The 26,467-nt window shown below is 60.5% G+C and overlaps 6 protein-coding genes across 7 annotated transcripts; 4 read left to right on the top strand and 2 right to left on the bottom strand.

The window, feature by feature from the left end:
- Nucleotides 1-365: 365 nt before the first annotated feature.
- On the bottom strand, nt 366-3,255 carry CHLRE_16g675602v5 (uncharacterized protein). The gene is made up of 8 exons (XM_001699221.2): nt 3,071-3,255; nt 2,634-2,768; nt 2,184-2,336; nt 1,746-2,009; nt 1,414-1,557; nt 1,165-1,203; nt 817-962; nt 366-680 (listed from the first exon to the last, which is right to left on the bottom strand). Exons 1-8 carry the CDS (start codon nt 3,137-3,139, stop codon nt 629-631), a joined length of 1,002 nt encoding a protein of 333 aa, XP_001699273.2. The 5' UTR covers nt 3,140-3,255; the 3' UTR covers nt 366-628.
- A 130-nt stretch (nt 3,256-3,385) lies between these two features.
- On the top strand, nt 3,386-6,273 carry CHLRE_16g675246v5 (uncharacterized protein). The gene is made up of 8 exons (XM_001699160.2): nt 3,386-3,640; nt 3,980-4,055; nt 4,221-4,325; nt 4,494-4,598; nt 4,759-4,809; nt 4,963-5,000; nt 5,145-5,213; nt 5,293-6,273. Exons 1-8 carry the CDS (start codon nt 3,609-3,611, stop codon nt 5,405-5,407), a joined length of 591 nt encoding a protein of 196 aa, XP_001699212.1. The 5' UTR covers nt 3,386-3,608; the 3' UTR covers nt 5,408-6,273.
- A 2,804-nt stretch (nt 6,274-9,077) lies between these two features.
- On the top strand, nt 9,078-13,219 carry CHLRE_16g674890v5 (uncharacterized protein). Of its 2 annotated transcripts, none has more exons than XM_043071255.1 (6): nt 9,078-9,369; nt 9,848-9,942; nt 10,054-10,987; nt 11,097-11,277; nt 11,444-11,578; nt 11,697-13,219. In XM_043071255.1, exons 2-6 carry the CDS (start codon nt 9,867-9,869, stop codon nt 12,336-12,338), a joined length of 1,968 nt encoding a protein of 655 aa, XP_042915734.1. In that variant the 5' UTR covers nt 9,078-9,369; nt 9,848-9,866; the 3' UTR covers nt 12,339-13,219. The 2 variants fall into 2 exon arrangements, with proteins under 2 accessions (XP_042915734.1, XP_042915733.1); XM_043071254.1 differs by having other exon boundaries at nt 9,078-9,389.
- A 2,629-nt stretch (nt 13,220-15,848) lies between these two features.
- Nucleotides 15,849-18,630, top strand: CHLRE_16g674534v5 (uncharacterized protein). The gene is made up of 8 exons (XM_001699162.2): nt 15,849-16,043; nt 16,140-16,203; nt 16,669-16,754; nt 16,878-16,934; nt 17,100-17,237; nt 17,526-17,597; nt 17,743-17,859; nt 18,008-18,630. Exons 1-8 carry the CDS (start codon nt 15,936-15,938, stop codon nt 18,047-18,049), a joined length of 684 nt encoding a protein of 227 aa, XP_001699214.1. The 5' UTR covers nt 15,849-15,935; the 3' UTR covers nt 18,050-18,630.
- Nucleotides 18,631-18,675: 45 nt separating this feature from the next.
- On the bottom strand, nt 18,676-19,757 carry CHLRE_16g674178v5 (uncharacterized protein). The gene is made up of 2 exons (XM_043071237.1): nt 19,667-19,757; nt 18,676-19,552 (listed from the first exon to the last, which is right to left on the bottom strand). The coding sequence occupies exon 2, from the start codon at nt 19,523-19,525 to the stop codon at nt 19,343-19,345; it is 183 nt and encodes a 60-aa protein (XP_042915732.1). The 5' UTR covers nt 19,526-19,552; nt 19,667-19,757; the 3' UTR covers nt 18,676-19,342.
- A 327-nt stretch (nt 19,758-20,084) lies between these two features.
- CHLRE_16g673821v5 (uncharacterized protein) lies at nt 20,085-26,274 on the top strand. Its single transcript, XM_043071224.1, has 16 exons — nt 20,085-20,645; nt 20,729-20,835; nt 20,901-21,218; nt 21,395-21,533; nt 21,890-22,045; nt 22,310-22,533; nt 22,654-22,774; nt 22,938-23,108; nt 23,297-23,398; nt 23,561-23,836; nt 23,994-24,144; nt 24,271-24,350; nt 24,512-24,664; nt 24,810-24,928; nt 25,076-25,256; nt 25,422-26,274. Exons 1-16 carry the CDS (start codon nt 20,322-20,324, stop codon nt 25,458-25,460), a joined length of 2,661 nt encoding a protein of 886 aa, XP_042915731.1. The 5' UTR covers nt 20,085-20,321; the 3' UTR covers nt 25,461-26,274.
- The last annotated feature ends 193 nt before the right edge of the window (nt 26,275-26,467 follow it).

Raw genomic sequence — 26,467 nt, 5'->3', positions numbered from 1 at the left:
GTGTTTATATAGCTTCTATGTAATATAAAGCATTGTGAAGTATATCGCGGTGTCTATGGCACCGCGGCAAGAAAATGCGATGTGGCGTTACTGAGGGCGCGATGAAGGCAGGCTGAGCTCGTTGTCCCCCGACAAGAGCTGAAATGAGCATTATGGACATTTCGACGCATTGAAAGCATTTGCAGTGACACTGCGGTGCGCGCGACGACATGCATTGAAGTCGTTTTTCCTGAGGGGCGCTGTTTCGCGGGCTGTCTTTGCTCGCATCGGCCTTTTGCATTATGAGGAATATTATGAATGTGCGCGCGGGCGCTACAGGGCGCGATTTCGGGGGGAACCGCCAAGTGACCCGGGGTCACTGAACTGGGTGCAGATGGTTTACTGATGGGCGTCTTAACCAGTTCACTGTGCCCCGTGACGTGACTTCCGAGGACGTCCTCTAGCATCGCCAACAGCACACATCGATATCGGTCTGCATATTCTCATTCCATGCGCATCCAGCACTGCGGCACAGCACCCAAGCACGTGCCCAAACCGGTGTGAGGCGGCTCTCACGCGACAAAACCGAACCTGTGACTCGTTCCATCAAAGGCAGAGTAATCAGTATGGCCCGTGACTACTCTAGCCTCTAGAAGTATGAGACGTGCTTGTACCCCGTCTTCAAGTTCCACAGCTTGAACCTGCAGGCGGCAATAGGGAAACACGATCATCGCAACTGGCATACGTCTCGCTCGGGACACAATCAGGGCGGCTTCGTGCGGCCCAGCCATTGCGCTGCACAGCCGTTGATAGCGTCAGCCGCAGTCCCAAACTCACGTTTGGTACATAGAGCTGGCGGCGATGAGAGCTCCCACTAGGCTGCACGAGTCGCGGATGCGGCTGGACGATATCCGCGGCGCCAGATAGGTCACGAAGGCCAGGCTGCCGCCCACCATCAGATACAGCGTGCCCAGCATGAAGCCCTGTGGGCGGTCGCAAGGGCGGGTGCAGGTTCAAGGTGAATACCGTAAGCACGGCGTAGGTCATGCAGCGAACGGCATACATTGCCTGTGCTCACTGTACTACCAGCGATGACATGCGACTGCGGTGCGGACTGTTGGGCCTGCGCAGGCATAACCCTTTCATTCCGGTAGTATGAGCGGCCAGTCCAGGCCAGCGGCTTACCTCAGCGCCCAGCTGGCCCTGCCGGCTGGTCAGGAAGAACTGCGCATGCAGGCGGTTGCGGGACAAGCGTAGGGGTCAGCCACTTGTGGCAACACACGATTACATTTGCCATGTCGCGCGCATTTAGTACACGCTTCCTTGCTCTCTGCGTCAGTAGGGTTGGGGTGGGGGACCGAATCCTGAGCATTGCCGGCGGTGCCAGCCGCACAAGCTCGTGCTCCTGGTCAAATGTGTCGGCAGGATGCACACCTGCAGCCGGCCGTTGCGGTCGCGAATGAAGAACGGCATGCCGCGGATGATGTTATACATGCCGCCGCTGGCGCTAAACCAGAACACCGCCAGAGACAGCACGGCCCAGATGGCGGAGTGCCGCAGCGCGCCCAGCGCGTACACCTGCACGCGCAGGAAGAAGGACCCGACAGCGAGGGATGTCACTTTGGGACTCACGGATTTACCTAACATTGCGGAGCCCCCGGCGGCCCGGCCACGTGTACGGCCTGTGACTCTTAGCCATAGCAGTGCTATCCGTGCCGTGCTGTGCCCTGACGCCAAGTCGCCCCGGTGCCAGTTCACGCCCGCACCTTGTAACCCAAGTAGGCGGCAGTGAGTACGCCGCCAAAGATGACTGGCGGGAAGAAGGGGCTCTTGTAGATGCTGGGCCGGTCGATCTCCGCCGCCGCCGCACCCGTGCGGCCGCTAACGAAGGCCACGAAGGTCTCTGCCGGCCAGGGGTAGGCGCCCTTGGTGTTCTCCGGCAGCATCTTGTCGGCCTTGGGCAGCTCCAGTGTGGCCTGCGCCACCGCCTGGCTGCCGGGGATGCGCACCACGTACGGCAGCGAGTTCACCTGCGGAAAGCGAGGCGGCGGAAAGAGGAAGTGTTATGGACCTGGGGGATAAGCGTGGTGAGGGGCGGGCCGTGCAGCCTTCCGGGTTATAACCGGGCATAATCTGTCAAGCCCTCCCCGTACGCCCGTCCTCGCTCGTGCGGACCTTTGCAGGCTGCGGGCCGCCCCACGCACCTGAAGCATGGCGAAGGGCTTCTGCGTCACCTCCAGAGCGGCCTCGAAGAAGAACACCTTGTCGGCATCGGGGCCCGCCGCAAAGGCCTTGGCGGCGTAGGCGTACTCGCGTCGCAGCTCGTCCAGCTTGAGCGAGGGGTTGCCCTCAGACACCTGCGAGTGCGCGTGGGATGGCAGCAGCAAAGGAGCCGATTTGACATTGGGGCTAGTGCACGGGTGTAGACTCAATCATAAGCAGTAGCTTGTGCACGGTTGCGTGAAAGTGCGTTACACGGAGCGTGCGCGCTGCATGGCGTGTGTCATTTTGCGAACTTTCGCAAAGTGACACCTCAATAAAGTAAAAAGGTCTGCTGACATGCCGAAGCCCGGTGTTTTGCGCAAGAGCGCTTCTACTGCCCCGCAAAACGGTGTACTTGATGCCGCACTGGCTTGGCGAGCGTTAGCGCCCACCTGCTGTGCCGAATAGTAGATAACCGCAGAGTACGGGCGGCTGCGCCCCATGATGAACTCCGACAGCACCTCATCCGTGAGCGTGATCACGCGGTCACGGCTCTGCTGCCGCAGGGCAGACAGCCCTGCAACATTCTGTGGTAATGGAAGGACAATGTGATGGCGGGAGAGGTAAGAATCTGAAGTGTGCCAAGCCGGGCCCGAACGGCTTCGTGGGAACACTGCCGAAACCGGGTCATAGTCACCCAGGCCATTAAAGACAGAGAGAACCGTTGGCTGCCAGCACTGCGTGTCCTGACGCTCACACCCAAGTTCATAACAGCGCGGTAAGAGAGAGGGCAGAACGTATCGCTTCACACGCGAAACCGAACCGAACGCGCCCGTAGACGGAGGGTGGACACGGTGCACGCCTGCCCGCAGAGCGCCGCTGCGCTCACCGGCTGTGCGAGAGCTCCGCACAACGACAAAGAGGCCACCACGAGCAAAAGAAGCATCCGGACCGTCATCATCTGCTGCCTGTCCCTTTTCGGGCGATGGCACAGGTGATCCCGGAAAACTTGCTAGACAATCAAAGAAGCCGTCCCATGCACATCAAGTCCCGTAACTATTTGGAAGGGTTGTCGTTGTGCCAGTACCTGCGTCCGCTATGAACAACATCGAGGCATTGCCGAGTGCATGCACAGCCCTCTCTTTCCTTGGCCAGCACTGGCCCAATCGCATCGGCGCTTTGTGTTTGTTTGTATGACTTATGTGTAATATACACCTTTACATGTAGCGACCTAAATAAGAAACCGAACTACCCGCGTCACTGCTTCACTGCTTTTTCACACTGCGTGACCAGCACATCTCAATTGCGGGATTCGCTGATACAAGACTAGGTCCAAGCAGGCGCTTCCTCAGTGAGCGGGTGTTTTGAGTTCAGCGGGTCGAGCTAGCGGGGCACTATTGCACCGTGTAGGTGGTGGAAGGAGGATAATGACAAAGCATAAACGCCGAGAGCTGCCCAGGTAAGGGTTTGCAGAGTGCCCAGCCGCGTTCACAGGCATCTGGGGTCACCGCACGCGCACGGTCGGCGCCTGTCAAGAGGCAGCTGCTCGTGTAACACCCGCAGTCTTGCCTGGAGCTCAGTTCAGGACAGCCAACAGCGGGTGTGAAGGCAGCCAGCAGCGAGTGTGAGGCAGGCAGGCGGCACAACCGTGCTGCTTCTGACGCTCTCCGTACGGGCATGTTACTGCTGGTGGCGTGTCCCTGGGTCGACACCAGCAGTTGGATGCGCAGATGCGTTGACGTTGCTATGTATGCCGTGCCCCTTGACTTCATCGTTTGGTTTTAAACCTTAAACGCAGTGCGGTCCACGATGGAGAGGAGTATAAACCAGGGGACTGCGTGCTAATCAACCCGGACGCCTCTGCGCCCGCCTACGTACGTCTGCAATCATCGCTGGACAACCTTGGCCGCACGTGTCCACCTAGGCACGGGTAGCAACTTATGAGTTAGGAGCACACAAGAAGTGGAAGTACGCAGGACGCTGCCTCTGGTGCGATACGGTTATTGAATGCGTGTGTATGTATGCGTTTGCGCTTGCAGATTGCACGGATCCGGAAGCTCATACAGATCGGCGCGGAGCCAGAGCAGGTGGAACTGGAGGTGACCTGGTTCTACCGACCAGAGGAGGCCATCGGGGGGCGCAAGGTACACAGCTCACCTAAAATAGCTATCAGCGCTGTCGACACACGGCCAGTACGCTCACTCAGGCGCTGCACGGCGCTGTGCTATATGAGTGCTTCCCGCTATATGCTGGGCCGACCATATCTGAATACATGACTCCACCCCCCCCCCACCGTCCGCTGGGTCCTGCAGGCCTTCCACGGCGAGGCGGAGGTGTTCGACTCTGACCACCAGGATAAAGCACCACTAGCTGCCATCCTGGGTCGCTGCAACGTACACAACGTGTCACGGTATGAGGTAAGTCAGGGCGGGATCCAACCCAGCACAGCGCAGCGCCTGGCCAGTGCTTGCCAGGGACGTTGGTTGCTTGTCGGAATATTGACTTGCGGCGAACATCCTGAATGGCTTCTGACGGACTTGGGTGTGTGTGTATCCCATCGCCGCTTTCTCGCCGCAGTCGCTAGAACGGCGAGACGAGAACGACTTTTTCTGCCGCTTCACATACAAGGTGTGCCAGTTGCGTTCTTTATAATTGCAGCTGGTTCACATCACCGGACCATCTTCTTTGCAGACCAGAGCTGTTTCCAGGCTTTGTTTGTGTGTGCCTGGCTACTGATCACCGGCCTGCCCGCCGTTCGCCTGCCTACCCTCCTGCCTGCAGCCCCGCACCAAGCAGTTTGAGCCGGATCGCGTGCCAGTGTGAGCGTGCATGAAGAGGGGCTTCACATGTTCATAAGGCACCAGCACACGTCTACTGCAGCGTCCCACCCGCATGCAGGTGGTTTCCAGTTGCAGCCGACCGGTAGAATGCATGGTGATGCAACCCCAACTTGATGCTTGCAGGTACTGCGTATGCGAGCTGCCATACAACCCAGACAGGCCGATGATCAACTGCGACAACTGCGACGAGTGGTGCGTTCTGTGCATACGGTCAAGACAAGTACGGTCTGACAGTTAGCCCCTGCTATTCCGCAAACTGACATGCGTGCAGGTACCACCCGCAGTGCCTGGGCCTTGGCCAGCACGTGCTGCAGCAGGACCACTTCGTGTGCCCTACTTGCACCACGCCGCAGCAGCCCGCCAAGAAGTCCCGTCCTGGGGCATGATGTGGCGTGCCCGGCAGGCAGCTGCTGAACAGGTCGTGCCAGCAGGACCGCATCTGGCTGCCATGCGGCCGTGTATGTCCGGAGCGTTGGTTAGCACACGTTTTGTAGCTGGGCTGGGCTGGGTCGCAGTTGGTACCTGGTACGCGAAACAGTCGGCTATGGGCGTGCAGTTTGGGCAGGAGGTGCGAAAGGTGCAGTTAACGTTGGTGTGCACTTATCGGTAGGCGCATGGTGTGTTTCCTTGAATGATGCCGAATGATGCAAGCTTGACATGAGTGAGATGTGCATATGGACGGCAACTACGCAGGGTTGCAGCTCCACAATGCTGAAATTCTGTCCTGCAAGCTTTGCTGCTACGTGCGTGTTTATGTGATCGAAGAGCTATTCAAGCAAGCAGAGGCGGAGGCGGAGGAGGACGACGAAGTAGTGCTGGTGGCGGTGCCGACCGCAGAGCTGCAGGCTGCTCGATAAACCGGGCACACAGGAAGTTTCGTGTGCGGCAGGCACAGGTTGTTCGTGGGCGGGCAGCAAGGCATGACTCATTGGAAGACGGAGTCGGCAGGGAGTAGGCGCAGCCGCCCTAGACGCTCACCGCGCTCACCCCTGTTATTGACGTGCGTGCGTGAACTAATGCGTACGTAGACCAGAGCGGAAGGCGGAGTGGGCTTGCAGGCGGCACGAGAGCAGGCAGTCAGTTGCGCAAGTTACGAATTCACATGTTACCTCGTAACCGACGGTAAACGCTGTGGACGTGTGGGCTGGCTGACGGAAGGCGGCTGCTGTATTGGAATGGCTGGGCTGGGCGACGGCGGCCGGGCTGCTGGCGTTGGGACTACCAGAAAGGATGCGCCCGAAACCAACCTGGAGAACACCAGCGCCACCGGTGCCCAGCACGACATGTATGTGAGGGAGGGAGGGAGGGACAGGAGGCGTGATGCACTGCAGCCTTCCTTCCCCACCTGCTGCTGCAATCCCAATCGCTTGCCGGCATCCCTGGCATCTACTCCACCGACCTCACCTTGGCGGCCTCCGGCGCCACACCCGCCGCCGGCGTCGCCACGCCTTACCTCAACTTCGCCATCACCCCCCACAGCAGCAACATCTACGGGCACGTCGTGTACGACCTACAGCCGTACGACAAACGCGACAGCCCCAAGTTTGCGCAGCTCGGCATCTCCCGCTTCACCCCGTTCTACTCCTGCATCCCCCGGCACGTGCGCTTCAACGTTGTCATCGGCGCCCTCGTCACCCTTGCGCGGCTCTGCACCACCCTCGGCACCTTCATCGCGTCAGCACGGCGCACGCTGCGACGGCTGCATCTGCGTGCCTACCCGCGCCCCTTCCTCCGCAAGGCCCTCATGCGCTTCTATGGTCGGCATCGCCAACTGCTGCCGGGTACCATGACCTCACGCGGGCTCCTCAGCCTCCTGCCGCCCCCGGATCTGCCCCCTCCTCCGCCGGCGGCCCCGCCGCCGCCTCCCCCTCCGGCCCCCGCGCCACCAGTCGCCGCCGCCGTCGTCCTGCCGGCCCTGCCCGCACCACCGCTTCCCTTCCCTCCTGCTGGCCACGCGGCATGGTGCCACGGCGGCAACCACATCGGCTCAGGCGACGACATGTCCATCTCCTCTGACAGCGGCAGCGATATGTCCATCTGTTAGCAGCAGCCCCAGATGTGACGCAGCAGCGTCAGCCTCAGCCAGCGCGACAGCCGTGGAGCGGCGACCTGGGCGACGGTAGCGGCGGTACCGAGCGGTGCGGTGGCTTGTAGTAGGTGCTTGGGGGGTGGGGCGCCGGTCCCGGCTACCCTGAACCGCTCTGAGGTGCGGGGACGGCCGTGCCGGTGTTCCCGTGCTGGGCTTCTGGTTTCCAGTTTTACGGTAGGGACACAGGTCGGTGCTAAGTTTGGGGCTTGGCGCGCGTGTGGGCTTTCTCCTTGTCGGTTCGGCGCGGGTCGGGTTCTTGGGTTTGCGTTAAGGACGCTGGTTTTCGGGAGTGTGCTGTCCCGCCGGCCGTGTGTGGGGCGTGCGGTGCGTGATCGCCGGCTTCTCGGCCGTCTTGTGGGTTGTGTGTGCGCGTGTGAGTGCCTGTTTGCGGCGGGCGCGTGTTGGCTGCGTGGGCGGGCTCCTTGGCGGGCTTTTCGTCCTGGCTGTTTTTTGCCCTGTGTGTGTGCGCGTGTCCCCTCTCCGCGCTCCCGTGCCGCAGGGCTGCTGGTTTTCAGACGCCGCCTCCTGTCTTGCCACCGGGGAGCTCTTCGTGAGCCCGGGCCCCATCCAGCCGCGTACCCAAGTACCCACCAACGTACCAGCCCCAGCGCTGCCAGCCTCTGCAGCCACCCAGCGTCCCATGCCAGCTGTCCCGTGCCTCTCCCCAGCTGTCCCGTGCCTCTCCCCAGCTGTCCCACCGCAGCAGTCCCACATCCGCTGTCCCCTCCCAGCTGTCCCTCCCAGCTGTCCCTTCCAGTAGTCCCTTCCAGTTGTCCCTTCCAGCTGTCCCACGCCAACTGTCCCACCCCAGCTGTCCCTTCGGCTCCCTTCTCAAACGCAGCTTCAGCGGAATCTACAGCCTGCCCGACTCCCGGCGTGTGCGGCCTTCCGCCCGCCTTCCAAACGCAACAGCCCCCGCCTCTCCTCGCCAGCCGCTCACAGCCGAAACTCTACTTCTTTCTTTATCGGCCACAAACATCAGCCACAAACAATGCCTCGGAAACAACGCCTCGGAAACTTCCTCCCCACTAGTGCGCGGCCACAGCTCCCCTACCGAACGTCGCAGCACCTATCCTCACCATCAGCAACGCTTCCTCACCTCCGGTTGTGTTGTTGGCGTGTTGCACCGCATTCGGCCTGCCCGCCACAATTGTCGTACACATTCGGGCCCCTCTTCTGCTTTGCTTCGCCTTGTTCTTGCCCCTGTTTGTCACACTGTCGCCCGGCCATTGTTTTGCTGCACGCCGTTGCATTACGCTAGTGCTCGTCTACACAGCTCATCCGTGGACGCCGGTCGACTGCCTGCAGGTGCGCATCGGCTATGCTATCCGCGCGGTGTGGCGTCGCATTGAGTCTGTGTGGTGCTATCGCCTTGGCCGGGCGCCCGGAGCGTGAGGAATGCGCGTCAGCAAAACATCGACACAACCTGCCAGCTACCGTCGGTACAGTAACAGCGCGCGAACGACGCACCAATGCCTTGTCCCTTCTTGCTACGCATTTATGTGGGCACGGGTGGGAGCCACACACATCGGGACTACGCTTTCCTGCCCCTTGCCATGTTCCATCACGAGCACTGCAGCCCTGCTCACCTCTGCAACGTCTACTTTATCCACTCCTTGTGACGCTGCCTAGGTGCAATGCAACGTTTGGGGTGAATACATATAGTCATGTCACTGAGATTGTGCCTGAATTGGGTTACCTAGGGGAAGTGCACTCGCGCTCCAGTGCATGGGGAAGTGCACGCGCGGGGCAGGCGTCGCCCCCGTTGCGCTGGGTTGCGCGTGTCGGGAAGTTGCACCGCATCCTGTCAACCAGACGTAGTACCCAGCGTTTTTACTGACAACTGCTTGTTACCGTGAGAAAGCATCCTCGTGGCCAGGGTAGCAGGACCGGCGCGCAGCGTCGCATGCAAGCATCTACCGTTCAGAGGGTTGAGCCTTCTCCACCGTATGACGCAGGAATTCTAACATAACAGCTTACTTACAAAGCATACTCAGATGCGCCCGACTTGTGCACCCTCGCTGAAGCGGCTTTGAACCCGCGTGAATTCCATTTTAAGCTCGTCGTCCACACTCACGAGCAACGATGCCTAAGGCCAAATACAATCTATACGTGCGCCTTGTAGCGCGTGTGTTCGCTCTTTAAAGGCCCACTTACCGAAACTTTTTGACCCGCGATTTCGCGAAGAGCTTGCGGTCTTCCCGCCTCCCACTGCTGGCGAAGAGTGGACGTCCTAATCCCCTCATAACTCCACGCCAGGTGGGACGGGCAACCTAACGGTGAGAGCAGGTCGACGAGGCTTTACGCAGCGCATATGGTTGGAGCGCACCAGCTGCGGAGCTTCTGCAGGCTGGCCAAGAGCGCGTGAGACTGCGCGCATCTTAGTATTGCATAAACTGTCAGATCGTGGCGTATTGGAGGGCCGATGGAGCGGGCCTCGGCAAGCCCTCTCACAGCGAGCCACCCTGGGCTTCGGCCTCATTTGAGCTCCCCGAAGCGCCGCTTCCCCTTGTCGACCAATCCATACGCTTGCAAAGTTGTGGGCCAGATCTGGCTTCCTGGCCTCGGTCGATTTTAGCTCGATGCACGTGGCGCAATTTATGGTTGCTCGAAAGCTGCGATCGCGCCGTGAGCATCCCACGCGTGCATGATTTCTCTGCTCAAATGCCATGTGGCTCGTACTCGGGGCGCGTTAAGTAACGGATTGCGGTCTGCGCTGTGCTGATTCATGGTGCAGGCGCCCCTGAATCGTCACGATGATGCACCTGGACGCCAAAGCCAAGCATAGTCTGCTGGCTCTGGACGCAGCAAGTCTGGGTCTAGCGCTCCCAGGTAGGCACGGGACGTGCGTGTTCTTGCTGGCACGCCCATCCAGCTGGCACGCCTCGCCCCAAATGCCGGTTGCGTGTGCACACTAATGACTACGAGTTACGTCGACGACAGGCACATCACCGCCTGCCGCACCACTGCCGGTGCCTGGGGTGAAGCCGCCGGGTGCGGCCGGCGTTGCCGCCCTCCCGCCGGGTTCCTTGCCCTTCGGCGCAGCCACGCAGTTCGGCCAAGTCCCCTTCTTTGCGGGTCTGCCTTTTCCGCTGCCGGGCGGCGTGCCGCCTCCGCTGCCAGGACTACCACCTTTATCATCTGCAGCGGCAGCCGCGGCAGCTGCGGCACATGCGCACGCAGCTGCAGCGGCGCACGCGGCGGCAGCCATGACTATCGCGCAGGCCGCGGCGGCTGCGGAGGCTGCACCTGGCAAGGGCCGTATCGGGGCCATCGCAGCGAGTGCAGCTGCAGCAACGGACCCCAATATCGCCGTGCCGACACCGCCGATAGCGGCGTCGCCGCCCACGGAGCCCAGCGATGGATCCAGCCCCGCCACGTCGCACGGCAGTAAGGATGGCGCCGCAGGCGACGCCGTGAAGACGGAGCCTGGGGCAAATACCGCAGCACCGGGAGGCGCGCTGAGCTCGCTGGGTGCTATCGCGGCGGCCGCACAGGCGGCCACGGCGGGAATGGCTGTGCCTCCGAGCCTGTGGCTGGGGCAGCCAGGCAGCGCGGGGTCGGCCTTTCAGGCGCTTGCCATGCCCATGCCGCCGTTTCCGCCCAACCTGGCTCGCACCAGTGTAGGCGGAGACGGCTCCGTGCAGCCTGGAACGTCAGCGCCGGCTCACTCTGACGCGCCGTCGGCGCCGGCACCGTCTGGCCGGCCGCCACTGGCACCTGGCATGCCTGGCAACCTTCCCTCGAGTCTTGCTGACCATCCTGCCGCCGGCATTTGCAGCACCAGCTATCGCAGCAGCGGTAGCCACTTGGGCATGCCGGGCGGCGCTCTAGGTGCCAGCCCGCCGAGCCTCGGCACGTCACCGGCGGCTATCAAGTGAGAATTGTTGCAATCAAATGGCTTGTGTGCGGCTGTAATTGTATTATCTGCGTCTCGTATGTATGGTTGACACGCACACGCAATTTTGCCACCATCGAACGCGTAGGTTGCCCGGGCGGCGGCGCACTAGCAGCACTAATCTGCTCAGCTCGTCCCTGGGCGCCAAGGCGAGCTCCTCGGTGCCGTCGCTGTCCGTGAAGCCGGACAAGTCGGGCGCGTGCAAGTACCGTGGCGTGCGTCAACGGCCCTGGGGCAAGTACGCGGCTGAGATCCGCGACCCGCACAAGGTATGCCCCCACCCGCATTGTGATAGCGTGCAGCGCCGCCAGTTAGCCCGTGCTAGTGTGCCCACGAGGCGGTTCTTAAGAAGCAAGCGGGCTCTTCGCCTTGCCTGCACAGTTATCACGTTGCGGACTTAAATACGGTCATCCCGGACCACGTACGTGCGTGCAGGGCTGCCGCTTGTGGCTTGGAACCTATGATACGGCGGAGGAGGCGGCCCTCGCATACGACAAGGCCGCGCGCGAGATCCGTGGCCCTCGCGCCGTAGTCAACTTCCCTAATGTGAACCACGCCAACCTGCCTGCGGTAAGCTTCTTTGCACGTGGCTCGCGAGCTCACCTCTGACCCGGCAACCTCCACTGAGCCCCCTTGCCTGACACTGATTGACTGACTTGACTTCCCTGACCCACGCGCCTTTGTGCAGCCCCAGCCCCATGGTGATGACGAGAGCGGCGCGTGGGATCCGCTGGGCACGACCTCGCTGGGCACGTCTCCCGTGTCCTCCGGGTTCATCCCGGGCAGCTCGCCGCTTATGGGCGGCTCCGCGCCGGTGCGGCACGGCATGCACCCGCATCACCACCTGCACGGCGGCGCGTTTAGCCACCACCCCGGCGTGGCGCCCAGCAGCGGCCTGGGCCTGCGCAGCACTTTCGGTGGCTACCCGGTCCGCCGCGAGCCCACGGAGCCCATTGCTGAGGGCGAGTCGGACGTGGACATGGACGATGGTGAGGAGGGCGAGGACGGTGACGGTGACGACATGGACGAGGGCGTGGGACCCCGCAGCGGCCGTGCTCGCATGAAGGTTAACGTAGTGACAGGTGTGGGCGGTCGCACGCGGCCTTCGCGGCCCGCCGCAGCTGCGGCCGTAGCGGCCGCTGCTGCAGCGGCTGCAGGTGGTGGCGTTGACCTGGAGGACAGTGATGGAGCGCCGCCGCCCCCACAGCCTAGCATGGCGGGTGGCGCTAGCCGCGGTGGCGGAGGCAAGCGGAATCAGGTCTCCATGGACGTCGAGGATGAGCTTGCAGAGCTGGCTGACGCGCTGCTACTCCTGCACGAGAGCGCGTAATGCGCCCGCAGTGTAGAGTTTGACAACCGAGAAGATTAATATGATAAGGCTGCATTAGGGCGCTCCATCACGGTGTTGCCCGCTCAACGAATTGCTGTCTCTCTTTTGTGGCGCCACAGTGCCATGTCCTGCGAGCTTGGGGGTTGCTCACTTCGTTTGTTTGCGAATCTAAAGACTGGTGAAGACTACCTGTCGCTTGTTAATCTGGAGCGTCGCCTTAATGCAGCAGGACAGCACGTAAGCACTAGTCGCAAGTACTTGGAACATGCTGTGGTTATGGACGCTGGCCTTTCACAGCCAATGTAAGAGGTGTGTGAAGAGGGCTTTGAGGAGGCCGGACCTGGGAAACAGGGTGCATTGGGTCATTCCAGGGTATGCCCGAGGGCTGTGATATTACCGTAAACTCCAAGTCCGCGTTCACTGAGGGACATAACGGCACAGGGGTGGCAGCAGCGCTGCACAGGTCTGGTTGGGGTCTCAGTGGCTGCTGTGGGCCAGGATGTAACAGGCGGCCAGTTGCTGCTCTGGACACGCCGGAAAACTGCGATGAAGTCGACCAAGGGTGTGCTTACAATGCATGAGGATTTGAACCATGTGACGAGGGCTGCGACCACTGGTGCCGCTTCAACTTTGACATGTGCATGCAGCCCGCCGAGTGATGGGTGGTGTTGATAAACACCGGTTTTGGGCAGCCGCAGGTTCACTGTGCAGTGTAACGTGTGTGGTAAGACTGATGTAACGGTTGCGGAACGTGTTCACCTGTTTGGGCTGTTCAGTCAGGCCCAGCCAACGGCGCTACCTAGCGAGCTGAGCCCCTGGAGCGCAGCGTCCACGCTCTTCAGAAATTTAGCTTTCCCCCGAAGATGTAAGGCCTGAGCCCATTTGGAACCAACTCGGTGTCGAATTTACTCAGCGATTCAGGAGGGGCGAAGCCCCCTAGGAACACCCCTGTCCGTGGCTGCGTGGCGTGGGTTGGCACCAAACTCAATGGGTAAGTCTGCCTCAAGGGGGCCAGGACAGGTCTCAGAGACTCGGAGTTAGATTCGGCAGTTCAGTGGGGTTCCCTGGCGTCGTCCCGCACGGCTGTTGCTTTGCAGGGTCGCGTCGCAAACTCAGCCATGAACATGCGACACCCGCTGATGGAGATGCTGCTTGGAAGAGCACGGCCTGCGGCCATGCACCGTGGTGGCGGCGATGGTGGCAGCGTCGATGGTGGTGGCAACGGCGCATGGCCCGGCGGCGGCGCAGGGCCTGGGCCTGGGCCGAGTAGTGGCGGCGGCGGCGCAGGGCCTGGGCCTGGCGGCGCCGCAGGGTCTGGGCCGAGCAGTGGCGGCGTGCATGTGCGTAGCGGCGGAGGCAGGCAAGGAAGCGGCGCCGGCGCGCAGGTTGAGACCTGCCGGTGTCGTGTTTGCGGTCTTTGCTGGTGAGCATAGCACAGCATGTATGTGGTTGTCCTGTGCCTGCTGTGCTTGTGCTTGACAGCGGGACGCGGCTGGACGCATGGCGGGTGGTGCCTGTACGAACCGACCCCGCCTATGTCCGGGAGATGAGGTAGTTTCGGAATCTCCGGCCTCAGACGGGAGAGTGGGCGCAGCCCACGTTTCGCGTGAGAGGGGAAGACCCTTGCCTTGTCTTTTGTGACTTGCCGTCTCAGGTTTAGGACCGCCGGTGCAATACTACTGAGCACCGACTGCAGAGAAATGAGGTCAGCGCTACATCCTGCGCAGCCGAGTCCGGTTGCCAGCTGCGCCTCTTGGGGCCACCTCGTTCCTATCTGTCGCATCTGTTGGAATATCAGCGGGCCCACGCGGTGTGATGGCCCAATGTTGCGCCTGCCACGCTGATCACAGTAGCCGTTGGGCGCACTCGCGCGGCTGATACCGCTAGTGGATTCACCAGGGTCGTGTGCTGCAACTGCTGTCACGCGCCGTCTAAGGCTTAATGTCTGCTCATCTTCTGGGAACGCCTGAGCACCCAGCAGGGCCGGCGGCCGGTTACCATGCAGCCATATGACCGGTTGGCCCAGCGCCCAGGACAGCCCAACACAGCCAACCGCAGCATGCACTGCCAATACCCACCATCCAGCCACCTGACCCCAACCTGGCCCCAATTGGGATACTTGGCAAGCAATGGCGGTCATGTTGAAGGGTACCCTTTCTTGTCGCAGACTCTTTATTGAAAGTATTGTTGGAAAGTTTCGTTGGACAACGTGGTAATGCCACGTGTAGTTGGCCCAGACAAACTCAACATGGCTTCCTGTCAGGACGCGGCGATGGCGAGGCATGGCGAGAGGCTTGAAGGCCCCCAGTCGGCCGGGCGGTCCACTGGCAAGCAGGGGCTCGAGCAGGGGTGCTGGCAAGGGTGGGCCCCGGGCTCCTCCGGGTGGGCTGTAGGAGTAAACATAACACACCCAGGTTAACCCCTGTAACACACCTTTCCCCAGATCCTCAACACACCTCTCTCCAGATCCTTCTGATTTTGCTCCAAGGTTCAAACTGCCCGTGCCAGAGCCTTGTAATTGCACCAAGGCCAGGTGTCCCATGCCTAGGCCACAACGGGGTATAGCTTCGGGATCTTTGGGACGTACAAGTGCACGCGCCAGGATGCACCAGCGCACGCGCACCCCTGCCTGCCCCAGTGCCCCTGCCAGTGCCGAGATGGGCGCGCGCCACAGGCTACTGAAAGACTACAAGCAGAACAACCGATGCACCGCATGCCAGTCCGGTCGAGTCTCTCCTCACTCCATCCGTCTCCATCACCCCGCACGGGTGTAGGCGCCTTCTCACATATCCACCTAAACCCACCCCAAGCTGCCCCAAGGGCGGGACGTAAGCCCGCTGTCTGCTGTCACACGCTCACTCGTTCGCTCAGAGAACATCTGCGACGACACTCACCACAGCGCAGAGGCTTGCATAGGCGCGTGGGGCGCATAGGCCCCGAAAAGAGGACCGGTTTGGGGCGCGATTGGACTTTGAACCGAGGTTCCCGGGATGGGGCCCGACCTGCTCCCAGTTCTGCAAGGGATCATTAGAGAAGATTGGGATGCGGATGACAGTGAGGTAGGCGATAGGTGATAGGTGATAGGTGATCCCAGCTGCAAGGGACTTCGTCCCGCACTGTGGTCTTGTGCGGGGCAGGGCGGGGCAAGTGCGGGGCAAGGCGGGGCATGACCCCTGCGGTCTTGTAATAGCTGTTGGATGCCTACTGTGCCTCTCTCATGGACGGGGCGGGGGCTGTAGCGTGACTGCGGGACCAACAGCAGCAGCAGGGTAAAGGGAGCATAAGCCGCCTGGCCCACTCTTGAGCATTGAGCATTGAGCATTTACATGGCGTCGTAGTCCATGCGGCCCCACTAACTCCTTTGAGTCCGGAGGCGCATAAAGCAGAACAAAGCAGGTTCAGTCCGCTCAATCGCCCCACTCTTGAAGCGGGGCGAGTCCCCATCCCGCATCCGTCGGCCAGCCCATCATAATACCAGCAGGCCCGATTCAAGTCCGGCGGCAGGAGGGTGCAATTGACCTAGAGTAGATTGCACGTGTAACACTATCATGCAAAGCGGTCTTTAACGATGCGAGCTGAAAGCGCATAAAGGTATCAATGAGAACTGCCTGCGCCCCGCGTCGGCCGCTGGCGGTTGCGGCAGTGACGAAACTGGAGTTGCAAGTCTGTATACACAGAAGCTGCAAGCGTCAAGGCTCCGAGAACGTGCGTCGTGCTTGAGTTAACTTGCCGAATCTCAGCGATTGTCGGTGAGCTCTGAAATGGTGAAGCCCGTAGCCATTCGTGTTTCTTGACATGCAGATTATCAAGTTCGTGAATGACCTGGGTATCTCCGAGGTCAAGGCGACGACCACTGGCTGCTTAGGTGCGTGTGAATACCGGTTGCAACCGCGTGCGCTGCAAGGACCGACCACGCCCTGGCCGTGCGCTGGGCGGCCGTGCGTGGCACGGACACACACCAAATGTGTTGTTACCTTGACATGCACGCGGCTGACGGTGCGACTGGGAGCTGTGATTGGGTGTGGGAACATGCGCATGGTGTCAGTTGGAAGCGAATCAGGGGCTGCGGGCTTTGTCCTAGTCCTGTAGTCATGCCTCGCCCAACCCTGGCCTCGCCTTTAGCCCTATCAACGGCGTACAGCGTGAGCTACGTGGGCTCATGTTCGCGCGTACACATTGCATTCGCCATGTGCTGCGGGATTGCAGTGCCGTGCTGGTACGGCGGCTGAATGCGACACTACAAGAAGGCACAGTCCTCAAAGCAGGGGCGCACCGCACAGGGTTGCTCGGCCACCTGTCCACCTGCTGCTTGCACACACATGGCCTACAGGAAACTGTGGTAATGGCCCCAATGCTGTGCTGCTTCCCGCGGAGCAGCTGTTGCACCACGTGGCGACGCCAGCCGATGTGGCGCAGGTGGTTCTGAGGTCGGGAACTTTGGGTATGCAGGTAGAAACAGAAAGCAACGTTGGGATAATGGCAACCGTTTTCTGCACCTTTCAATTCAGCTGGTATGCATGCATGGCTATGCTCATGCAGGTGCTACAATCGCTGGGCGGGGCTTCAGTTGACGGCCGAGTGTTGCAGGCGACTCAGGTGAGATGCCGCTATACCCGTTTATTAGCGAAGCGGATCACAATGTGAGCATAGCTTGGTGCAGGGCAGCAGGGGCCATCACTGGCGAGCTACAGCCCTAAACGTGTTTCAATGCATGCACTCAACATTTGGCATGGCACGTATGGTTTGTACCACTACGTGCAGCTCCGGCTTGCGGGGAACGCGTGTGCTGGGCAAGGCGACTTTAAGCAAGCCATTGAGCTGTACAAGCGTGCATTGGAGCTGCAGCCCTCTTCGGGCACTCACATGCTGTACAGCAACATGAGCGCTGCCTTATTACAGGTGAGGACGGTGCACGCTGCTTGACAAAATATGACGTACTGCTGTGAACAAGGATAACGGCAGCAGAGCCTTATGGGAGGTTGGCCAGCACACGACACTAAAACGTAGGGGCGTACGCTAGCGGATTCCCGCGCCTCTTTCCCACCCGTCGGCCCACCTTCCTCCAGGCGACGGTTCTCTTTTCTGCTTCTGCTGGATCTGGGGTGCCCCTGTGGTTTGGATGCCCCGTGCCTGTCTTTAAAGCACATAACGCTGGGCAACGCTTTTTTATCGCTGTGCTCTGTGCAGGCGGGTGACAAAGATGCGGCGCTGGACAACGCCCAGAAAGCGGTTGACACGTCGCCACGCGGCTTCCACAACGTAAGCGACACTGAATGGCTGAAATTGTGGTCAAACAGAGAGCTCATTACACTAGCTCTTTATGGTTCTCCCCAGCCACTTGTTCAACCCTGCTTCTCCCTATGCCTGCTCCTGCCTTCTGGATGTGCCCTTTCCCCCGTTATAGTCCACCATCCGCCTGATTGACTGCCTGTACGCACTGGGGCGGTACGGAGAGGCGGCGGAGGCATGCCGCAGGGCGGCGCAGGCTGACAGCTCGTTCGCTTTCCGACAGGAGTACCAGGTAGGTGAGGGGCTGGGTGCGAGTGAGGTTGGCAAAGTTTCAGGGCGCCGACGTGTGTGTATGCATGTCGCTTTACGATGGGGTGCTTTACTCGCTGGTGTTTTGGGGCTTGAACCGGCGCTGGTCCTGTGCGTGTTCATCTGCACAGGCCATTAAGCGCGCCCTGCAAGGCGCGGGCCAGAAGGTGTAGTTATGCTCTGGCTCACGAGTAATGCGCCGGGCAAGCAAGAACTGAGTTTGGACACTACATGGTAGGCGGGATTAGGTCATCCATGCATCACAGCTAGCCAGCAAGGGAAGCGCGTCATTACTATCGTGCGCCACGAGTACCACTCACCTTGTCGACACATTGTCGTGTGTGAAACGGAATTGTATGGCACACTGAGTTCGCATGCTGGAATTGCATTCGATTTTCAAGGCTCATCGTGTGAGGGACATGGTATAGCAGGAAACGCCATAAAAGGAGCTGATGATGAGCTGGGGCTTTCCTTAGGGTTTGTGGGACTTGCGCGCCGTCAGGCTTTCCTCCCACACATGGTGTTTACCCATGTATCGAGAGAGCCACGGATTACCCACCGTGGGCATGAGCGCACCTCTGGAGCCGTAAATGTAAACGGTTTCCAATTGATATTGGGAGCGCGCCCTTACTGTTCAGGCGTGCACCGCTTGGGAATGCGACGGTAAGGTCCCGAATCATAGGACTACCTGGTCACCGTGACTGTCGAGGGTTCGGCCTGGTGGTTGATTGCTGGGCTGTAAAAAGGCAGTAGTCATCTGGGCACTGCACGGCAAGTGGAGCAGTTGACTGCATTATCTGGGATAGAGTTGGGCGGTTGGGCCAGAGGGGTCACAGCAAGACGAGCGCCGTACATAAGCTCCATGTCGTGCCACAAAGGCTTGCGCAGACGGACATTCCAGTCAAACCCACGGTTTAACCGCAACTGGCAGATAGAGGTACCGCCGCGCCAACATAATGCGACACCCCCCCGCCGCTTAGCGTTTTGGACGCAATTTTGCACCTCATCTCGCCACTACCACAGTGCAACGCCCGGGGGAGGGGGGAACAAAGTGCCGGACCCCACGCCCCGAAACGCCCCGGGGGACGACCGACCCTCCACCAACAATACCGAAACGGGTCGTTTATGGGTTGACAAGAAAGTGGCTCTCCCTCTCAAGGGAAACTTGGGCTGTGCCGCCACGCCACGTTGATGCAACGTCTCAGGCCGAAGGTCTTAAATCTACCTTATCTCCCGGACATAACCGGAGTCGGTTTTGTACGCGGGCACCACCCGCCATGCGGGTCCAGCCGCGTCCCGCTGTCAAGCACAAGCACAGCAGGCACAGGACAACCACACCGTGGCATGCTATGCTCACCAGCAAAGACTGCAAACCAGACATCGGCAGGTCTCAACCTGCGCGCAGGCACCACTTCTCGGGCGGCGCCGCGCTCTCCTCCTCCATGTGGCCTTGCCTGCCCCCTCTGCTACGCACAAGCACCACTGCTCGGCCCAGGCCCTGCGCCGCCGCCGGGCCCTGCACCGCCGCTGCAGCCGCCGGGCCATGCGCCGTTGCCACCACCATCGGCGCTGCCACCATCGCCGCCACCACGGCGCATGGCCGCAGGCCGTGCTCTACCAAGCAGCATCTCCATCAGCACGTGCCGCATGTTTATCGCTGAGTTTGCGACGCGCCCCTGCAATGCACCAGCCGTGCGAGACGACGTCAGGGACCCCCACTGAACTGCCGAATCTAACTCTGAGACTTGTCCTGGCCCCCGTTGAACCAGCTGAGTCTGAGGCAGACTTACCTTCTGAGTTCGTGCCGACCCACTCCACGCAGCCACGGACAGGGGTGTTCCTGGGGGCCTTCGCCCCTCCTGAATCGCTGAATAGATTTAATACCAAGTTGTTGCCAAATGAGCTCAGCCCTTGTATCTTCGGGGAGCGGCAAGAAATTGCCCCAAATGCAGGCCCTCCGGCGAGAAAGATTGGGCATTTCCGGGGGTGCACATACGGTCCCCTACCGCCAACAACTCTTTCCGTGGGGGGGGGGGGGGGTTCCAAACGCTAAGAACTAGGCATTTTTGGGCCCCTGGATGCCGTGGGCGAGAGGGCCCTTCTCGCCAGTCGTGCCGTGCCGTGCCGTGCCGGATGGTGTGGGCTCACCCGCATGAATGCGACATTAACCCGCATGGCGTCGACGAGCACAACACGTCACACGGTAAAATTCCGAAGGACATAGCTATCATTTAAATACAATCTGACTGACGCACATCATTAATATCACCACCGCGCACCTGCCTGGCCTTTGCCGTTTGCGCGCATACCAAAAGGGACACTTTACTTATGGGCTACACTTGTCACCTAAAATCTGCACAAGTATGATCAAAGCTGTTGACTCTAACCCGCGACACTATCGCAGAATGTCGCCGCGACCAATGTGAACACGCTCCCACGCAGAAAATGGGATGTTTGCTTAGCACGCCCCAAGCACCTACAGCTCATAGTCCACCTGCGACTGGGTTAGGGATAGCAGCAGCGCCTGCCGAAGCAGCCCCATCCCCTCTGCAGGTCAAAGCGGAGCCCAGCGAACCTGCAGATACGCCCATTAGCAATGGAGGAGGGACCGCAACTGATGGCGTTGGGAGCTCAGCGCCAGCGGGCAGCAGCGCGGACCCTGACTCGGGGCCCCGGGAGAACGCGAGCACGCAGGACAAGATGCCCGCTTCCACGAATGGCGGGAGAAAAGTAGCAAACAACAAGCATACGCTCTCAGCGGTGGACAAGGTGGGGCGTTTTGGCTTGGGCTGCACCTCTCGCGGCTTGTTTGCTTGCTTAATCAAGCTCAATTATGGTTGAATTTTTTGTAGGGCACGCAACTAATAGAGTCGCTGTCAGCGATTGAAGGCACGGCTGTGGAGAAAGTGGAGGCATTCACCAGCCTGCTCGTGGGCGAGAGCTATGTGCAGTTTGCGAGGTAAGCACATCACACGCGTATCTCCAGGTCGAATGGCTTACACTTGACCTCACGTTGCTCTGCAGCATTTCGGTGGTCAGCGAGGATGAGCAGGTGTTTATGGTGCTCACAGCAGCAGGCGTGGGTTCGGACTTCCTGCCAAAGCACTACCTGCTAAATGTGGCCAGCTCGCATTGGTCTGTGCAGCGGGTTGTGTCGGAGGGGACTGCATGCTTCTGGGCGGCAGGCGAGCACAACGCAAACGAGCTGCCAGAGGATTGGAAATGCCTCTTTAAGATGCAAAAACTCAAGTCGTTTCTGGCAGTGCCCATCAAAGTTGGCGCGCAGCTGGTGGGCGTGCTGAACGTGGCTCTCGTGATCGAGGTGGACGAGCAAAAGCACTGGTGAGTGGTGGTTCTGTTGGGATGGCGGGCGCGGGGCGTGTGACCGTGTACGACAGTATGCCGGCAAGGGCAAAGGAAGCATGCCAGGCGCTGCTGGGGGTGACGGGTAGCCCAACGAGTGCCGGGCACACGAAACCGGCACGCATCCACGCTCCGGGCGCTCCGGGCAATCGCAGGTGGGGATTGCAGCTGCGGCTGCTGGCAGCGGTGCTGGCACAGCACTTCCACGATGCGCATCTGCGCTCAAAGGTCAGCTGGCTGCAGAGCATAGCCAAGCAGGAGACGGTGGAGCAGCTCAGCATGGCCACGCTCAAGGTGGGTGGCAGTAGTGAGCGCACGCAGGGCTGGCTGTGTAGGACGCCTCAGTGATTTAGATGCAGCATCGTTGCCGCGTCTCGCGTAGCTGCTGAGGGTAATAAAGCTGCATTATGCACGCCTGAAGCTCCCATAGCACGCTGTGGCAAGGCGAGGTATCGTGGCGGTTGCTAAACAATGCCAGCTTGGCGCTAGGGCCATGAGGGGCTCAGACGAACGGGTGGATGGATGGGGCAGGGTGATTGATGCCTGACAGGTAGCACTGGACGAGTAGCACTGGAGCCAACTCGACAGCTCCTCGTAGCCAGCCGATACTGCTGTTGGCGCACGTCTGTGCGCATTGGGGACGTGCACAGGGTCTGACGGGCATCTTTGATGCACTGCAAGACCTGTCCTTCTACATCGCTCTGGTGCTGCCGGGGCGGCCCTGCGCTATCATGTTCTCACTGAGCCGGGAAATGGTGGAGGCGGCGGCCGGGGAACGGAAATCGCCGGCGTACAAGGAGCACGTGGTGCGTATGTGTCGCCGGGGCTGGCGTTGAGGGTGTGGACGCTAGACGCTAACAGGGTGGTGGCAGCAGGGCTAGGGTAAAGGATCTCGCGTTCGGGCTTGGCCTTAATCATGGCGCGGGGGCTTGGGGCAGGGTTGAGAGGTTTTAACACGGGCGGCGTACAAATGTACGCTACGGTTTGGGACTTTTTGGCCGGGCGTGTTCTGTCACGTAGACCCTGACCTAGACCCTCAGGTAGGAACTATGCGGCCTTGGATCTTACAGGACATGCATGGCTTCGTGACCAACGAGACGCTGCTGGAGAACGCGCTGGCGACGGGGCAGGTGATGAAGGTGGCCAACATGCGCCGCTACCTGCGCCTGTACAAGACGGGCGCGGACGTAGCGATACTGTACAAGAGCGAGGGTCGCTCGCCCGCCAGCGTGATGGTGCTTCCTCTGGTGGCGCCAGACGCGGCGCGGATAGGCGGCCTGTACGCCATATCCAGGTGGGTGCGGGGCAGCGGGCCATGTGCTTTGTATGTGGGGGCGCGGCGTTCTGTGTGGCATCGACATGAACACCTTTGCTTCCCGCGACACCTTTGCTTCCCGCGACAATGGCGCCACAGGACGGCCACGGACTTCGGCATGGTGCGGCGCGAGGTGATGGACCTGGTGAAGCTGATGGTCCCCACGCTACAGCAGAAGCTGTACTCGGAGCTCAATAAGAAGCTCATAGAAGTCAGCGAGGTGTGTACTGCAAGCGCGGGCGCGATTGTGGGACTCAGAGCGGCTGGGGACGAGTCAGACCAGGAGTACGCAGTCCAGTGCAAACTGTGGAAGGACTGAATTTGCTGTCGGAAGGATAGATGGGCTTGCACCGACTTGCTGCGCCGCTGTGACACGTCCACAGATCTGCAAGTTTGAGTCGTTGTCAGCGACGGGCGCCAACGCCAAGGACGAGCTGGGCACGAGCGACAGCGCCACGCTGGAGAGCACCAAGGACCTGGTGCTGGGGACGCGGCCGGAAAAGGATGCGCTGATTGCGGAGCTGCAGGAGCAGATCCGGAGGCAGCTGGCCAAGGTGCGGGTGTGCGCGGCGGGACAGGTTGGATGTGCGGGTACGTGGAGGCTCTGACTGGCGCTACAGCAGACTTGGGGGGGTGGGGGCTTCCAACGTCAGCAAAGTGCGGCAGAATGTGAGGTGTCGTAGTAGCACAGTTCGATGTCCCAACGCCTACCGTACATCCTTTGCCGAATCGCCGACGATAGGTGTACAAGGGCCACCCCGACCCCGGGCCCAACAACATGCTCGAAGATTTGGAGGTGTACGACGAGCTGGGGCGGGGCGGGTACGGCACCGTGTACCGCGCGGTGAGTTGGATGCAGTGGATTCGGTAGCCAGTGGCCATGGAGAAGGGGTTGGGGAAGCAGGCCGGGTGGTGGGTGTTGAAGGGACTGTTTCAAGCTGGGTGGTTTTGGGGCTGGTTGATGCCCTTACACGCAATTGTCTCGTCGCCTATCGCGCACGTGCAGATCTACAAGGGGCAGCTGGCAGCGGTCAAGGTGGTGTGCGACCGCGACGTCGACAACGGCTCACTAAACGGCGCGCTCGAGCTCGCGTTGCTTACCTCCATATCGCACCCCAACATCATTCAGATCCACACCTACTATGCCGACGTGCCGCTCAACAGCATCAAGTTCGTGCGCGGCCATAACAACCCAACCAGCCAGAAGGACGCCGAGGGCGGTGGGCCTGGCGGCAAGGACGCCAGCGGCAAGCTCAATCGGCCGGGCGAGCAGAACTGCCAGGTACGTAGGCGCTAGCGCGCGCGTGATTGCGTGTGGGTGGTGCGGGCAGATAGCCTAGCTGAGCACAAGCATAATCTGATGCTGCAGCAAGGCAATGGCACACACATTCTCACACCCTCTGTCATTGAAAAGTGCACCTCGCTCACTCGCCTGCCAGGTGCTGGTGATGGACTTCTGCGACATGGGCTCGCTGGCGGACGTGCTCAACACCAGTCTGCTTCGCCACCATGCCGGCAAGGTGGCCATGCCTGCCATCCTGCACTGCCTGCTGGAAGTGGCGTCCGCACTTCACTACCTGCACTCCATTGGTGAGCTGGCCACGGGCTTGCTAGGACGAAGGCCGGGGAAGGGAGGTAGCCATCACCGCCGCGGTTTTGTTCCTTGGACTCGTGGAGGCTGGTCGTGCGAAACGATCACGGCCTGGATGTGTGCAGGGATCGTGCATTATGACCTGAAGCCCGAGAACGTGTTGCTCAAGTCTTCCACCATCGACAGCCGCGGCTTCAACTGCAAGGTGCGCAGCCGGGCATGCAAACATTCTGCCTGCGGCTCCCTTGTCTACGGTAGTTCAATTCGTGCCTGTGGGCTTGCGACAAAGTGTGGCTATGCCAAGCCGCCAATCCCGCAGCTGCTTTCTTCCCTCGAACACTGCCTGTACCTGCGCGCCGGCTACAGGTTGCGGACTTCGGGCTGTCCAACATCGTGTCGGACAACAGCTACTTTAACAAGCATGCGGAAGGCACCATCACGCACCTAGCGCCAGAGGCCATGCAGCCCAATGGCAAGCTGACCAAGGCGGTGGATGTGTACGCGTTCGGCATCATGATGGTGGGTTAACGTCCGCCCTCGTGTGCGTTTGGAGTGGCGCAGTATATTGCTGTCCCTGTAGCGAAGCCTACACATGCTCTTGCGCTCCGGACATCGTACACAGTGACGTGGCTGACTCGCCCTTATCCACTGGGCTAACCTGCAGTGGGAGCTGTATACGGGGTTGCGGCCCTACACCGGCTACCGCACCATCGACGTGGCGGTGAAGGTGTCGAAGGAGGGCCTCCGGCCTGAGTTCCCCTCCACGACGCATCCGTCATTCAAGTAGGTCCCTGCTTGCGTTTCAGCTTCTGCTTGAGGACTTGCAGGGAGCCCACGCTGATATTTCTTGTCAGACCCGGCCATGTAAGCGCTTACAGCCCTTGCCTTCGTACTGCAACACCCGCGGAATGTGTTCTGGTCCCACCGCAGGGAGCTGGCTCAGCGCTGCTGGCAGGGTGATCGGCGGTTGCGCCCCACGTTCCGGCAGGTGATGGATCGCATCCACGAGATGCTCAAGGACGCGGAGCTCATGGGGCGGGAGTCGCTGCTGACGCTGTCCTCGAGCGCCGCGCGGCTGCCCGTATATCCAGACTATCTGCAAGTGGGCGAGGTAAGCACGGACACGTTGGGCGGGGTGGCCGCTTGAGTGATGCGCGAGACGGGCGGGTCAAAGCTGAGGCCTGCAACCTGAATGGCATGCGTATGAACCAAGGCCGTCACCCTGCGTGCCATGATAAAATGGAACTCGCCCTTCCACATTCATTCCGTTGTGCAGGACGCTGCGGATAGCGAGTTCCCCCTCCATATCTTGTAACGGCCTCAGCTGGCGCTTTGCGAAGCGGAGTGGTGACGTTGGTGATGGTATCAATGCAAGTGCACGCGGCAATAATTTCCTGACTAGGATCGCTTCACAGTCAGTCGCCACGTAGAGAGTGAAGCTGTGTGGTGAGGCACCGTGACGGTCGCCCTTGCCAGAGCGCAATGATGCCCGTGCGAGGTGTTCGGTACTCCGCCGGCCTCATCTCGGGGCTTGGAAGGCGCTTTGATGTTCACTGGGGCCGTTTGGGTAGCAGCATAGGATGGCGTAATGGTCATTGCTGCGTGCATACATGAGGAATTGCGGCGCGTTTAAACATGGTATTGCACGTGCTACCTCCACGAATCATAGACTCCCGCCTGCCTGGATAAGCGCCTGTAGTGTAGTGGGGGCTTGGGCCGGGGTTTTGAAGGGCGCTGGGCTTGTCGTTCCCAGCAGGAGTGCATGTCGTTTCTTATGCCTATTTTAATGATGGGGGTCACCTGGCGACGACAGGAATATACGGTACTCATGAACACGTCATAACATAGGTGCGATTATGGCTGAAGCACGTATGTTTTGCCAGTGTTTGTGGCTTTGTAGCACTGTCTTATGAACGAAACGCGTTGACTCTTATGTTGAAGAATAGCCGTTTGGGGGAGGCGTGGGATGCTTGGGAGCCCCTGGGATGGTTAGCAGCAGAAGCAGCGGCAGCAGGGCCCGGCACCAGCAGCAGGGCCCGGCGGCGGCGCAGGGCCTGGGCCCAGAAGTGATGGGAAGTCGTCAGGGATGCGGGGCGGCCAACTCGCCCCATGTGGCCGGCAAAGGTCGGCAACCGCCCCCAATTCCCAGTTGTGACCAGGCCTCGTCCCGATTTCTTCGCATAGACCTATAAGGGACACCTAATAAAAGACCCCTGGCGCGTTGTTGCAATCCCAGGGCCGCGACGCCAACTCTGCGACGAACATGTGGCACGCGCTGACGGAGATGCTGCCTGCTGCGCCGCGGTGGCGGCGGCGGCGATG

Source organism: Chlamydomonas reinhardtii, chromosome 16 (genome assembly GCF_000002595.2).
Source record: "Chlamydomonas reinhardtii strain CC-503 cw92 mt+ chromosome 16, whole genome shotgun sequence".
Classification (NCBI taxonomy): Eukaryota; Viridiplantae; Chlorophyta; class Chlorophyceae; order Chlamydomonadales; family Chlamydomonadaceae; genus Chlamydomonas; species Chlamydomonas reinhardtii.
The sequence above is the reverse complement of the archived record's forward strand: the minus strand, read 5'-3'. Positions and strand labels throughout refer to the sequence as shown.

Coding starts and splice junctions, on each gene's coding strand:
- CHLRE_16g674178v5 (XM_043071237.1), bottom strand. CDS start 19,525: ATGCGGCACGTGCTGATGGAGATGCTGCTTGGTAGAGCACGGCCTGCG.
- CHLRE_16g674534v5 (XM_001699162.2), top strand. CDS start 15,936: ATGAGAACTGCCTGCGCCCCGCGTCGGCCGCTGGCGGTTGCGGCAGTG. Junction 16,204..16,668: donor GACGACCACTGGCTGCTTAG/GTGCGTGTGAAT, acceptor CATGGCCTACAG/GAAACTGTGGTAATGGCCCC. Junction 17,860..18,007: donor CTTTCCGACAGGAGTACCAG/GTAGGTGAGGGG, acceptor TCATCTGCACAG/GCCATTAAGCGCGCCCTGCA.
- CHLRE_16g674890v5 (XM_043071255.1), top strand. CDS start 9,867: ATGATGCACCTGGACGCCAAAGCCAAGCATAGTCTGCTGGCTCTGGAC. Junction 9,943..10,053: donor TCTGGGTCTAGCGCTCCCAG/GTAGGCACGGGA, acceptor CGTCGACGACAG/GCACATCACCGCCTGCCGCA. Junction 10,988..11,096: donor ACGTCACCGGCGGCTATCAA/GTGAGAATTGTT, acceptor TCGAACGCGTAG/GTTGCCCGGGCGGCGGCGCA.
- CHLRE_16g673821v5 (XM_043071224.1), top strand. CDS start 20,322: ATGGGATGTTTGCTTAGCACGCCCCAAGCACCTACAGCTCATAGTCCA. Junction 24,351..24,511: donor GCCGCGGCTTCAACTGCAAG/GTGCGCAGCCGG, acceptor CGCCGGCTACAG/GTTGCGGACTTCGGGCTGTC. Junction 24,929..25,075: donor ACGACGCATCCGTCATTCAA/GTAGGTCCCTGC, acceptor GTCCCACCGCAG/GGAGCTGGCTCAGCGCTGCT.
- CHLRE_16g675246v5 (XM_001699160.2), top strand. CDS start 3,609: ATGACAAAGCATAAACGCCGAGAGCTGCCCAG. Junction 4,810..4,962: donor TCTGCCGCTTCACATACAAG/GTGTGCCAGTTG, acceptor TCCTGCCTGCAG/CCCCGCACCAAGCAGTTTGA. Junction 5,214..5,292: donor TGCGACAACTGCGACGAGTG/GTGCGTTCTGTG, acceptor ACATGCGTGCAG/GTACCACCCGCAGTGCCTGG.
- CHLRE_16g675602v5 (XM_001699221.2), bottom strand. CDS start 3,139: ATGACGGTCCGGATGCTTCTTTTGCTCGTGGTGGCCTCTTTGTCGTTG. Junction 1,558..1,745: donor CCGCCTACTTGGGTTACAAG/GTGCGGGCGTGA, acceptor CTGCGCGTGCAG/GTGTACGCGCTGGGCGCGCT. Junction 681..816: donor GCCAGCTCTATGTACCAAAC/GTGAGTTTGGGA, acceptor TGCCGCCTGCAG/GTTCAAGCTGTGGAACTTGA.